Source organism: Oncorhynchus mykiss, chromosome 26, assembly GCF_057628025.1.
Source record: "Oncorhynchus mykiss isolate SJ-2025 chromosome 26, ASM5762802v1, whole genome shotgun sequence".
Classification (NCBI taxonomy): domain Eukaryota; kingdom Metazoa; phylum Chordata; class Actinopteri; order Salmoniformes; family Salmonidae; genus Oncorhynchus; species Oncorhynchus mykiss.
Genome location: NC_143047.1, coordinates 38,292,997 through 38,305,784, shown reverse-complemented (window position 1 = coordinate 38,305,784; position 12,788 = coordinate 38,292,997). Strand labels below are relative to the sequence as shown.

The 12,788-nt window shown below is 48.0% G+C and overlaps 1 protein-coding gene across 50 annotated transcripts in view; it reads left to right on the top strand.

Annotated features, from left to right (window-relative positions):
* LOC110506206 (neogenin) overlaps positions 1–12,788 on the top strand; it is a 216,073-nt gene that overhangs the window by 139,259 nt on the left and 64,026 nt on the right. For all 50 annotated transcript variants that reach the window (XM_090222960.1, XM_090222972.1, XM_090222964.1 and 47 more), the window contains exons 6-7: positions 8,247–8,401; positions 8,705–8,825. In XM_090222960.1, the coding sequence (XP_090079086.1) occupies positions 8,247–8,401; positions 8,705–8,825 (276 nt within the window). The remainder of the gene's footprint in view (positions 1–8,246; positions 8,402–8,704; positions 8,826–12,788) is intronic.

Genomic DNA, 12,788 nt, shown 5'->3' with positions numbered 1-12,788 from the left:
GGCTAAGGTGTATGTAACCTTCTGACTTCAACTGTACCTCTCACTTTCTTCATACTGGACACCGATACATAAAGAGGGCATCCAGGAGTTCTTCATCTGACTGGGAAAGTAGATAAGGGACCTTATTGCCAAAATCCTAAAGTATCTCTTTAAAAGAACAGCTCTTGGCCTACATGGTTGAAGGAGGGATAATAGTATTACTGTATCTCCTAAGAAACACAAAGAAAATGATCAGTCTCAACGACTTATGTTTGTAATGGCTTGTATGGAAAGCAGTACCACACTTGGAAGGAACTATAGGAAACATGTACATTGTGATAGCTAGCTGGTATTAAACAACATAAGTATGAAATTATTTTGACTAGAGCAGTGAGGTAGCAAGATTTGATGAATTGATGTGAAAAGTAAAGTCACATACTTTATATCTGAAAGACAAAACATTGACTCAGATGCTGGACGTCAGGGTCATGGACTATATCAAGTTGTAATGGTGAATATATACACAGGCATGGTGTAAATATTACAGCCCCCCCAAACCCCCCAGAGTACAGATAGGGTTGAGTCAAGTTGACCAGGTACAGGGCCCCGTTCCAATACCTAGATAAATAAGTCTGTCCCTGTTGTAACACAGTTTAATGGAAACAGGGAAGGGTTCCATTACAGAGACACCAACCGTTAGATGTCAGATCATTGATTACTTTGAGGAATAAAGGTTGGCAGGAAGGATATTGTCAGAGTATTAGAACAAGGGCCGTGGCTTCTGTTTTGTAGGAGTCTGGTCTTTTGACTTGTAACTGTTTTGAAGGAAATACCAGCGAGAACTAACTACATTCAGAATCGTAGCCGTCCAATCTTTTGTCATTTCTACCAGCTTCTAGCTTTCGTTTGAGCCATGTTGTTCTTGGACCATCCTAAAAGGCGGTGGGTGTTAGACGTCCCAGGACTGATCTCTCTGTGGTTATTACCCAGAATGCATTCCTTGCTGCTGCTGTATGTTGGTCCAGCCGCTGGGAAAACAATGATCAAGCATCTGACCACCGCCGCCTTATTCTTCCCTCACTGTTTGTTTTGGTCGGGATTTAGACTAAAGCCGTTATCGTGAAAAGAACAGGAGAGCTAATTAGCTCAAGCCCATGCTCCGTTCCCCCCTCCGGGTAGAGTACAAACCTCACTGGCCAGGCTGGAGTTTTTTTGGAGTCATAAAGCTAAATATGGCTCGGGGCTAAGCGAATCAAAAGAGGACCATCGGACTCTCCCAAAACATTTGTTTGGTGTGTAAAACCCTCTAATCCAGATATGTAAAGAAGAGCGATGGGTCCTCAGTCAATAATATCTTGTGTAATGTAGCTATGCAATCCAAGTTAACGGTCTTTTGTCTTTGTGCCTGCCTTGTATCATAGTCAGAATTATAATGGCTTGAGTGCTAACCTAACTATGCTTACTGTAGATGCCCTTGTTGTGAGGGTGCGTTCAGGATTGCAATGTTTTGAGCGTCGACCTAAATGCTTTGGTGTTGACCAGCATACAAGGCCAAATCCTTTAAAGCTAGAATCCTTAGTTTCTATAGACATTTTTGGACTTATAAATTAATGATGTATGTCCATTTTTATTCTTAAAGAATGTAACTTCTAAATGACATATTAGCTTAGTTAAACAGTCGAACCCCAATAAAACCGTACATAAAAGCTTGTTTTTTTTTACTCCTATGTTTGTAAACTATGTAAACAAACCCTGTAGCCTCCACTTGGTTAAAACTATCATTTTGATATCACAGATGGTCAGTCCTTTCATCCATAGCTCTATGAATCTGAGTGGTTACATGTGTTATTTGATGGTGGTTATGCTTTATTGTTTCATTGAAGGATTCTAGCGTTAACAGTTTAAAACATTGTTTTCCACCTGTAGGTCACCATGTCTCGATTTGAGGCTGTTGTAGGACCCCAATACACTACCACTGGTTCAGGTTAACACAGGTTCACCAAACTATCATCATCCTGAACGCAGCTCTGTTCAAAGCACAGTATGTTGCTAAACTCTCTCCTTCACATAGTCCTCCAAAAAGCCTATTGGGAAGCCATAGAGGGCTTTGTGTTACAAACTGACAGTAAAGATGTATGACCTTCCACTGTCCTCCTAAATAACTAAACTGCAGTCCGACCCAGGAAGGGAAAGCAATAAAGCTTCTACTACTATTACTAATCTAGCTGCTGAAGAAAATAATTTGAGCCCCCTGTGAGAATTGGCCCAGCAGTTTCTCTGACTGCCTGGCAGAATGGATGGAGAGAGAGAGAGAGGCTCTTGGTTCACTTTGATGCTACATCCATTTACTGTGGCGTCTGGAGAGCACTGGGTTTTCTCTCTGGCGAGTCTGTTTCGATACGAGTGGGAGTGTGACTTACTGACTTTCAGTGGGATTGGTGTGTTAGAAGTGTCACATTCTAGGTCTGGACAGGGATATGGGGAGAGATGATTCTCGAAGGGAATATAATCAAATAGAACATGATGGATTTAGACAATCTATTATTACATTACAATGCAGAGATGTTACATAAAGGCTTCACAATGAGATTGATGTACAGAACATTAAAGCCTGAACATCATTGATCAGTTGTAAATGTCAGAAATAACTGGCTGTGTATTCTAGTCCTCAAGCTAAACAGGTAGCAGGCAGGGAGAAGCTGGATATAATCAGTCATCATGTAGTCTTATAGTGCTGTAATTGCAGTGCTCTGTGCAATCTGGTCTCTATTGTAAACCAGGATGGTGTTCTTAGGTGTGAATAACATTCCTCCTCCACACACACGCACGCACGCACACGCGCGGGCGGGCGGGCGTACAAACGCATCCCCTCAAGCAAATCCCCCGGCCTGCACACTCAAATGCCCATGTAATACACACTTCCCTTGTCCTCCCCTCATGAAAACACCACACACACACACACACTGCCACATGTCCCTAGTCTCCTGGCAGCTCCCAGTCCCCATAAGCTTTATTGGTATATTTAGTCAACTTGTGCTCATTGCTCAGTCCAATAGGTTCCATTTGTCTGAACTCCAGTTAGAGGAAATGGTGTACGTCAGCTCAGGGAGGGAGGAGAACGAGGGAGAGGGGGACATCTCTCTCTGCCAGAGATAATGAGCACCACAGGGTCCCAGCCTCCACCAGGACCTGCCACCAGAACACCTCACCAGGGGGCCCCCACATTGCTCAGGGACACACACAGATACTGCAACAGACGCACACTGCGGCATAACACACACACTGCAGCACACTGACACACACATTAAGACCAGCAATAACTCAGACACACAGAACATTTCGACTTTATCACACAGCAATGAATACTCTCTTCCCCCTCTTCATCACAGCAATGAATACTCTCTTCCCCCTCTTCATCACAGCAATGAATACTCTCTTCCCCCTCATCACACAGCAATGAATACTCTCTTCCCTCTCTTCACACAGCAATGAATACTCTCTTCCCCCTCATCACACAGCAATGAATACTCTTCCCCCTCATCACACAGCAATGAATACTCTCTTCCCCCTCATCACACAGCAATGAATACTCTCTTCCCCCTCTTCACACAGCAATGAATACTCTCTTCCCTCTTCATCACACAGCAATGAATACTCTCTTCCCCCTCATCACACAGCAATGAATACTCTCTTCCCCCTCTTCACACAGCAATGAATACTCTCTTCCCCCTCATCACACAGCAATGAATACTCTCTTCCCCCTCTTTACACCTCAATGAATACTCTCTTCCCCCTCTTCACACAGCAATGAATACTCTCTTCCCCCTCTTTACACCTCAATGAATACTCTCTTCCCTCTCTTCACACAGCAATGAATACTCTCTTCCCCCTCTTTACACAGCAATGAATACTCTCTTCCCCCTCTTCACACAGCAATGAATACTCTCTCTCGCAGTTGTCCCATCTCGACAACACCGCACTGCGTTAGCAGTTGTCCTATCTCAGACTGTTCCCCAATAGATAGGGTCAGGGTTCACCGAGTGCTAAAGCGCGAAGCGTGTAAAAATCATCTGTCCTTGGTTGCAACACTCTCAACCGATTTCCAACTTCAGCACAGTAACTGTTCGTCTGGAGCTTCATGAAATTAGTTTCCATGGCCGAGCAGCCACACATAAGCCTAAGATCACCATGCGCAACGCCAAGCGTTGGCTGGAGTGGTGTAAAGCTCGCCCCCATTGGACTCTGGAGCAGTGGAAACACGTTGTCTGGAGTGATGAATCACACTTCACCATCTGGCAGTCCGACGGACAAATCTGGTTTTGGCGGATGCCAGGAGAACGCTACCTGCTATATTCCAGTGAGGCTACAGGGTGCCACTCAGAACCTTATCTATTCCAGTGAGACTACAGTCTCCACTCAGAACCTTACATATTCCAGTGAGACTACGGGGTGCCACTCAGAACCTTATATATTCCAGTTAGAGTACAGGGTGCCACTCAGAACCTTATATATTCCAGTTAGACTACGGGGTGCCACTCAGAACCTTATATATTCCAGTTAGACTACGGGGTGCCACTCAGAACCTTATATATTCCAGTGAGGCTACAGTCTCCACTCAGAACCTTATATATTCCAGTGAGGCTACGGGGTGCCACTCAGAACCTTATATATTCCAGTGAGGCTACAGGGTGCCACTCAGAACCTTATATATTCCAGTGAGGCTACGGGGTGCCACTCAGAACCTTATATATTCCAGTTAGACTACGGGGTGCCACTCAGAACCTTATATATTCCAGTGAGGCTACAGGGTGCCACTCAGAACCTTATATATTCCAGTGAGGCTACAGTCTCCACTCAGAACCTTATATATTCCAGTGAGGCTACGGGGTGCCACTCAGAACCTTATATATTCCAGTTAGACTACAGGGTTCCACTCAGAACCTTATATCTATTCCAGTGAGGCTACAGGGTGCCACTCAGAACCTTATATATTCCAGTGAGGCTACAGGGTGCCACTCAGAACCTTATATATTCCAGTGAGGCTACGGGGTGCCACTCAGAACCTTATATATTCCAGTGAGGCTACGGGGTGCCACTCAGAACCTTATATATTTTAGTGAGGCTACGGGGTGCCACTCAGTACCTTATATATTCCAGTTAGACTACGGGGTGCCACTCAGAACCTTACATATTCCAGTGAGACTACAGGGTGCCACTCAGAACCTTATATATTCCAGTGAGGCTACGGGGTGCCACTCAGAACCTTATATATTCCAGTTAGACTACAGGGTGCCACTCAGAACCTTATATATTCCAGTTAGACTACAGGGTGCCACTCAGAACCTTATATATTCCAGTTAGACTACAGGGTGCCACTCAGAACATTGCTCAGATGGTTGGAGGATGGAGTTTAATTAGAGTTATGGGTAAGACTGATTTTAAACCACGATTGAATTACCTGTAGGCTATTAACTGTAAGTTGCTCTGGATAAGAGGGCCTGCTAAATGATCATATTATAGAACAGTTAGCCTTGCTGATTACACTGTTGAACCCATCCTCTGTTCCCCCAGAGTAGAAAGGACCTTATCCACCCAACTGTTAACCACAATCAGTCTGTGGTCCACATGTGAATTGGAGAGCTGTGAAGGCTGATACAGAGGCTCGACATGACGCTACCTACCCCCCCCACCCCCCCACACAATCCTACTGACAACAACACAGCTATTACACCTTGGTTGCAGAGGTCATGTCTTATCAGTTCTCTGAGCTGCCCCCCCCCCCCCCCCCCCCCCCCCCACACACACACACACACACAATCCTACTTACACACACACAATCCTACACACATACACACAAAGTCAGCCTCCTCAGAGCCACACTCCAATTACACTGTAAAGGACAAGGCTGAGACACAGCGCTCTGCATGACCTTGTTACAGGAGAGATGGATGAGGCCATTTATCTCCACAGACGATCAAATAAGTTGACCCTGCCCTCATTACCCTGGTCTGGGGTAGAACTCCGTCTGTACACAACTCTCCATAGGATGAGACACAGGGATAATTATAGGCAGTTTTTAACTACTTTGAGATGCTTTGTTATAAAAAGACTACAGGGAAGATGGAGGTAGAGACGAGGACATTGCTTTGTGTTTTCCTGGTTGGATAACATGTCTTAAGGATTTAAGGATTGCCGTTTGGTTAAAGGGTCAGAAGTTGAAGCCAAAGTTGTTCCGTTTTCAAATTGTTTGTTCTACCTTCACTGGCAAGTAAAGAATATAAAGAGACTGGGTGGAGCTGAAATGGAGAGAGACTGGGTGGAGCTGAAATGGAGAGAGACTGGGTGGAGCTGAAATGGAGAGAGACTGGGTGGAGCTGAAATGGAGAGAGACTGGGTGGAGCTGAAATGGAGAGAGACTGGGTGGAGCTGAAATGGAGAGAGACTGGGTGGAGCTGAAATGGAGAGAGACTGGGTGGAGCTGAAATGGAGAGAGACTGGGCGGAGCTGAAATGGAGAGAGACTGGACGGAGCTGAAATGGAGAGAGACTGGGCGGAGCTGAAATGGAGAGAGACTGGGCGGAGCTGAAATGGAGAGGGACTGGGCGGAGCTGAAATGGAAAGGGACTGGGCGGAGCTGAAATGGAAAGGGACTGGGCGGAGCTGAAAGGGACTGGGCGGAGCTGAAAGGGACTGGGCGGAGCTGAAAGGGACTGGGCGGAGCTGAAAGGGACTGGGCGGAGCTGAAATGGAAAGGGACTGGGCGGAGCTGAAATGGAAAGGGACGGGGCGGAGCTGAAAGGGACTGGGCGGAGCTGAAAGGGACTGGGCGGAGCTGAAATGGAAAGGGACTGGGCGGAGCTGAAATGGAAAGGGACTGGGCGGAGCTGAAATGGAAAGGGACGGGGCGGAGCTGAAATGGAAAGAGACTGGGTACTATAGACGATTGGATTTAGCTATGAGTCCCTGCGTTGTCTCTTCCTCCGTCTCTACCGTCCATGTTTTCAGTGAAGCGTGATGTTATGTGATTCCATTTGATTTTCCAGTTCTCACTAACTGTTCTATCACCGCCTGCAGCTGGGAACACGCTACAGTGTTGTTTAACAGCCTGTTATGGAGCGTTACCCTTCACATTACAAGAGGAGAACATGATAGGTAATCTCACATTAAATGATTTCTCAGCAGACAGTTATACACACCCACACACACTATTTTATTCAGTTATTCAAATGAACCTTTATTTAACTCGGCAAGTCAGTTAAGAACAAATTCCTATTTACAATGAGGGCCTTTGGGGACGAGGGCTGGGATTTAAAAATAAATAATAATTATACAAAACACATCATGGCAAGAGACAACATATCGTAGAGACCTAAGACCACAACAACAGCACGGTAGCAACACACGACAACAACATGGTAGCAACACACGACAACAACATGGTAGCAACACACGACAACAACATGGTAGCAACACACGACAACAACATGGTAGCAACACACGGCAACAACATGGTAGCAACACACGACAACAACATGGTAGCAACACACGACAACAACATGGTAGCAACACACGACAACAACATGGTAGCAACACACGACAACAACATGGTAGCAACACACGACAACATGGTAGCAACACACGGCAACAACATGGTAGCAACACACGGCAACAACATGGTAGCAACACACGGCAACAACATGGTAGCAACACACGACAACAACATGGTAGCAACACACGACAACAACATGGTAGCAACACACGACAACAACATGGTAGCAACACACGACAACAACATGGTAGCAACACACGACAACATGGTACAAACATTGGGCACAGACACCAGCACAAAGGGCAAAAAGGTTGAGACAACAACACATCACGCAAAGCAGCCTGTCAGTAAGACTGTCCATGATGGAGTCTTTGAATGAGAGATTGAGATTAAACTGTCCAGTTTGAGTTTTTGTTGCAGCTCGTTCCAGTCACTAGGTGCAGCGAACTGAAAAGAGGAGAGACCCGGGGATACCCCCACACAGGCACACCCACAGAAACACAACCACGCACCCCCCCCTACACAGGCACACCCACAGAAACACAACCACGTACCCCCCCCACACACACGCATGCACCCCCCCACACAGACACACACAGACACTCTGACGCACACACACACACAGAGACACTGATACACCCTCACACACACAGACACTCTGACACCCCCACACACACACAGACACTCTGACACCCCTCTCCCCTGCTGTATGTTGCAGTTCCTCCGGAGTTCCTGAAGAGGCCGGCCAACATCTACGCCCACGAGTCCATGGACATCATGTTTCAGTGTGAGGTCACAGGTTCCCCCGCCCCCACCGTCAAATGGGTCAAAAACGGAGACGCTGTCATTCCCAGCGACTACTTCAAAATCATTGTAAGTTTGTTGTATTGTAAAATGTCATTAGGATGTGTGGCGTAAAACCTGTAGTTCAGCTTCTGATCTTTACTGAGGGGAACTTCTAGTGACTTTCTACAGTCTGATACCTCTTAACCAATCGCTTTAACAAGCACAACTTCAGCTAGATGCTCAACTGATGTTGTCTTTGATTTACGAGTGGTCGGTCAATCACCATATTGATCTCACACAGTCTCCACCTCAAGACATTGACCTATTTCCCTCTCTCCACCACCTGATGTTATTGACCTCTCTCTCTCTCGATCTCTCACTGACCCGCAGAATGAACACAACCTGCAGGTGCTGGGTCTGGTCAAGTCTGACGAGGGCTTCTACCAGTGTCTGGCAGAGAACGATGCAGGGAACATGCAGTCCAGCGCTCAGCTCATCATCCTAGAGCACGGTACGTTGGGAGGGGAACCGAATGGACAGGGTTCTAGATAGAAGACCGTGTTCATTCTTGGGGAGCTTGGTTGTAGTAGTATTGATGGGTGTTTTGGGGTACATCAGGTTTACTCAAACACATGGCTGGACACTGGACATAAGTAGAGCCTAGAATACAGTAGACAATGGGAATATTGAACAAATCTAAGAAGCATGCCCAAAGAGTATGACGAGCAAAGAGAGTGGGACAAGAACAAAGACAACCCAAAACCTCCAGGGAGAGGGAGAGGTAGGGACAGAAACAAAGACAACCCAAAACCTCCAGGGAGGGGTAGGGACAGAAACAAAGACAACCCAAAACCCCCAGGGAGAGGGAGAGGTAGGGACAGAAACAAAGACAACCCAAAACCTCCAGGGAGGGGTAGGGACAGAAACAAAGACAACCCAAAACCTCCAGGGAGAGGGAGAGGTAGGGACAGAAACAGACAACCCAAACCCTCCAGGGAGGGGTAGGGACAGAAACAAAGACAACCCAAAACCTCCAGGGAGGGGTAGGGACAGAAACAAAGACAACCCAAAACCTCCAGGGAGAGGGAGAGGTAGGGACAGAAACAAAGACAACCCAAAACCTCCAGGGAGGGGTAGGGACAGAAACAAAGACAACCCAAAACCTCCAGGGAGGGGTAGGGACAGAAACAAAGACAACCCAAACCCTCCAGGGAGGGGTAGGGACAGAAACAAAGACAACCCAAACCCTCCAGGGAGGGGTAGGGACAGAAACAAAGACGATCCAAAATCTTGAGGGAGGGGTAGGGACAGAAACAAAGACAATCCAAAACCTCCAGGGAGAGGGAGGGGTAGGGACAGAAACAAAGACGACCCAAACCCTCCAGGGAGAGGGAGGGGTAGGGACAGAAACAAAGACAACCCAAACCCTCCAGGGAGGGGTAGGGATAGAAACAAAGACAACCCAAACCCTCCAGGGAGAGGGAGGGGTAGGGATAGAAACAAAGACGACCCAAACCCTCCAGGGAGAGGGAGGGGTAGGGACAGAAACAAAGACAACCCAAACCCTCCAGGGAGGGGTAGGGATAGAAACAAAGACAACCCAAACCCTCCAGGGAGAGGGAGGGGTAGGAACAGAAACAAAGACAACCCAAACCCTCCAGGGAGGGGTAGGGACAGAAACAAAGACAACCCAAACCCTCCAGGGAGAGGGAGAGGTAGGGACAGAAACAAAGACAACCCAAACCCTCCAGGGAGGGGTAGGGATAGAAACAAAGACAATCCAAAACCCCCAGGGAGAGGGAGAGGTAGGGACAGAAACAAAGACAATCCAAAACCCCCAGGGAGAGGGAGAGGTAGGGACAGAAACAAAGACAACCCAAAACCTCCAAGGAGAGGTAGGGACAGAAACAAAGACAACCCAAAACCTCCAGGGAGAGGGAGAGGTCGGGACAGAAACAAAGACAACCCAAACCCTCCAGGGAGAGGTAGGGACAGAAACAAAGACAACCCAAAACCTCCAGGGAGAGGTAGGGACAGAAACAAAGACAATCCTAAACTTCCAGGGAGAGGTAGGGACAGAAACAAAGACAACCCAAAACCTCCAGGGATAGGTAGGGACAGAAACAAAGACAACCCAAAACCTCCAGGGAGAGGTAGAGGTAGGGACAGAAACAAAGACAACCCAAAACCTCCAGGGAGGGGTAGGGACAGAAACAAAGACAACCCAGAACCTCCAGGGAGAGGTAGGGACAGAAACAAAGACAACCCAAAACCTCCAGGGAGAGGGAGGGACAGAAACAAAGACAACCCAAAACCTCCAGGGAGAGGGAGGGACAGAAACAAAGACAACCCAAAACCTCCAGGGAGAGGTAGGGACAGAAACAAAGACAACCCAAAACCTCCAGGGAGAGGGAGAGGTAGGGACAGAAACAAAGACAACCCAAACCCTCCAGGGAGAGGTAGGGACAGAAACAAAGACAACCCAAAACCCCCAGGGAGAGGGAGAGGTAGGGACAGAAACAAAGACAACCCAAACCCTCCAGGGAGAGGTAGGGACAGAAACAAAGACAACCCAAAACCTCCAGGGAGAGGGAGAGGTAGGGACAGAAACAAAGACAACCCAAACCCTCCAGGGAGGGGTAGGGACAGAAACAAAGACAACCCAAACCCTCCAGGGAGGGGTAGGGACAGAAACAAAGACAACCCAAAACCTCCAGGGAGAGGTAGGGACAGAAACAAAGACAACCCAAAACCTCCAGGGAGGGGTAGGGACAGAAACAAAGACAATCCAAAACCTCCAGGGAGAGGTAGGGACAGAAACAAAGACAACCCAAACCCTCCAGGGAGAGGGAGAGGTAGGAACAGAAACAAAGACAACCCAAACCCTCCAGGGAGAGGTAGGGACAGAAACAAAGACAACCCAAAACCTCCAGGGAGGGGTAGGAACAGAAACAAAGACAATCCAAAACCTCCAGGGAGGGGTAGGAACAGAAACAAAGACAATCCAAACCCTCCAGGGAGAGGGAGAGGTAGGAACAGAAACAAAGACAACCCAAAACCTCCAGGGAGAGGGAGAGGTAGGAACAGAAACAAAGACAACCCAAACCCTCCAGGGAGAGGGAGAGGTAGGGACAGAAACAAAGACAACCCAAACCCTCCAGGGAGAGGGAGGGGTAGGGACAGAAACAAAGACAACCCAAAACCTCCAGGGAGAGGTAGGGACAGAAACAAAGACAACCCAAAACCTCCAGGGAGGGGTAGGGACAGAAACAAAGACGACCCAAACCCTCCAGGGAGAGGGAGAGGTAGGGACAGAAACAAAGACAACCCAAAACCTCCAGGGAGAGGTAGGGACAGAAACAAAGACAACCCAAAACCTCCAGGGAGGGGTAGGGACAGAAACAAAGACAACCCAAACCCTCCAGGGAGAGGTAGGGACAGAAACAAAGACAACCCAAAACCTCCAGGGAGAGGGAGAGGTAGGGACAGAAACAAAGACAACCCAAAACCCCCAGGGAGAGGGAGAGGTAGGGACAGAAACAAAGACGACCCAAACCCTCCAGGGAGAGGTAGGGACAGAAACAAAGACAACCCAAACCCTCCAGGGAGGGGTAGGAACAGAAACAAAGACAATCCAAACCCTCCAGGGAGGGGTAGGGACAGAAACAAAGACAACCCAAACCCTCCAGGGAGAGGTAGGGACAGAAACAAAGACAACCCAAAACCTCCAGGGAGAGGTAGGGACAGAAACAAAGACAACCCAAAACCTCCAGGGAGAGGGAGAGGTAGGGACAGAAACAAAGACAACCCAAACCCTCCAGGGAGGGGTAGGGATAGAAACAAAGACAACCCAAAACCTCCAGGGAGAGGTAGGAACAGAAACAAAGACAACCCAAAACCTCCAGGGAGGGGTAGGGACAGAAACAAAGACAACCCAAACCCTCCAGGGAGAGGTAGGGACAGAAACAAAGACAACCCAAACCCTCCAGGGAGAGGTAGAGGTAGGGACAGAAACAAAGACAACCCAAAACCTCCAGGGAGGGGTAGGGACAGAAACAAAGACAACCCAAAACCTCCAGGGAGAGGGAGAGGTAGGGACAGAAACAAAGTCAACCCAAAACCTCCAGGGAGAGGGAGGGACAGAAACAAAGACAACCCAAACCCTCCAGGGAGAGGTAGGGACAGAAACAAAGACAACCCAAAACCCCCAGGGAGAGGGAGAGGTAGGGACAGAAACAAAGACAACCCAAACCCTCCAGGGAGAGGTAGGGACAGAAACAAAGACAACCCAAAACCCCCAGGGAGAGGGAGAGGTAGGGACAGAAACAAAGACAACCCAAACCCTCCAGGGAGAGGTAGGGACAGAAACAAAGACAACCCAAAACCTCCAGGGAGAGGGAGAGGTAGGGACAGAAACAAAGACAACCCAAACCCTCCAGGGAGGGGTAGGGATAGAAACAAAGACAACCCAAAA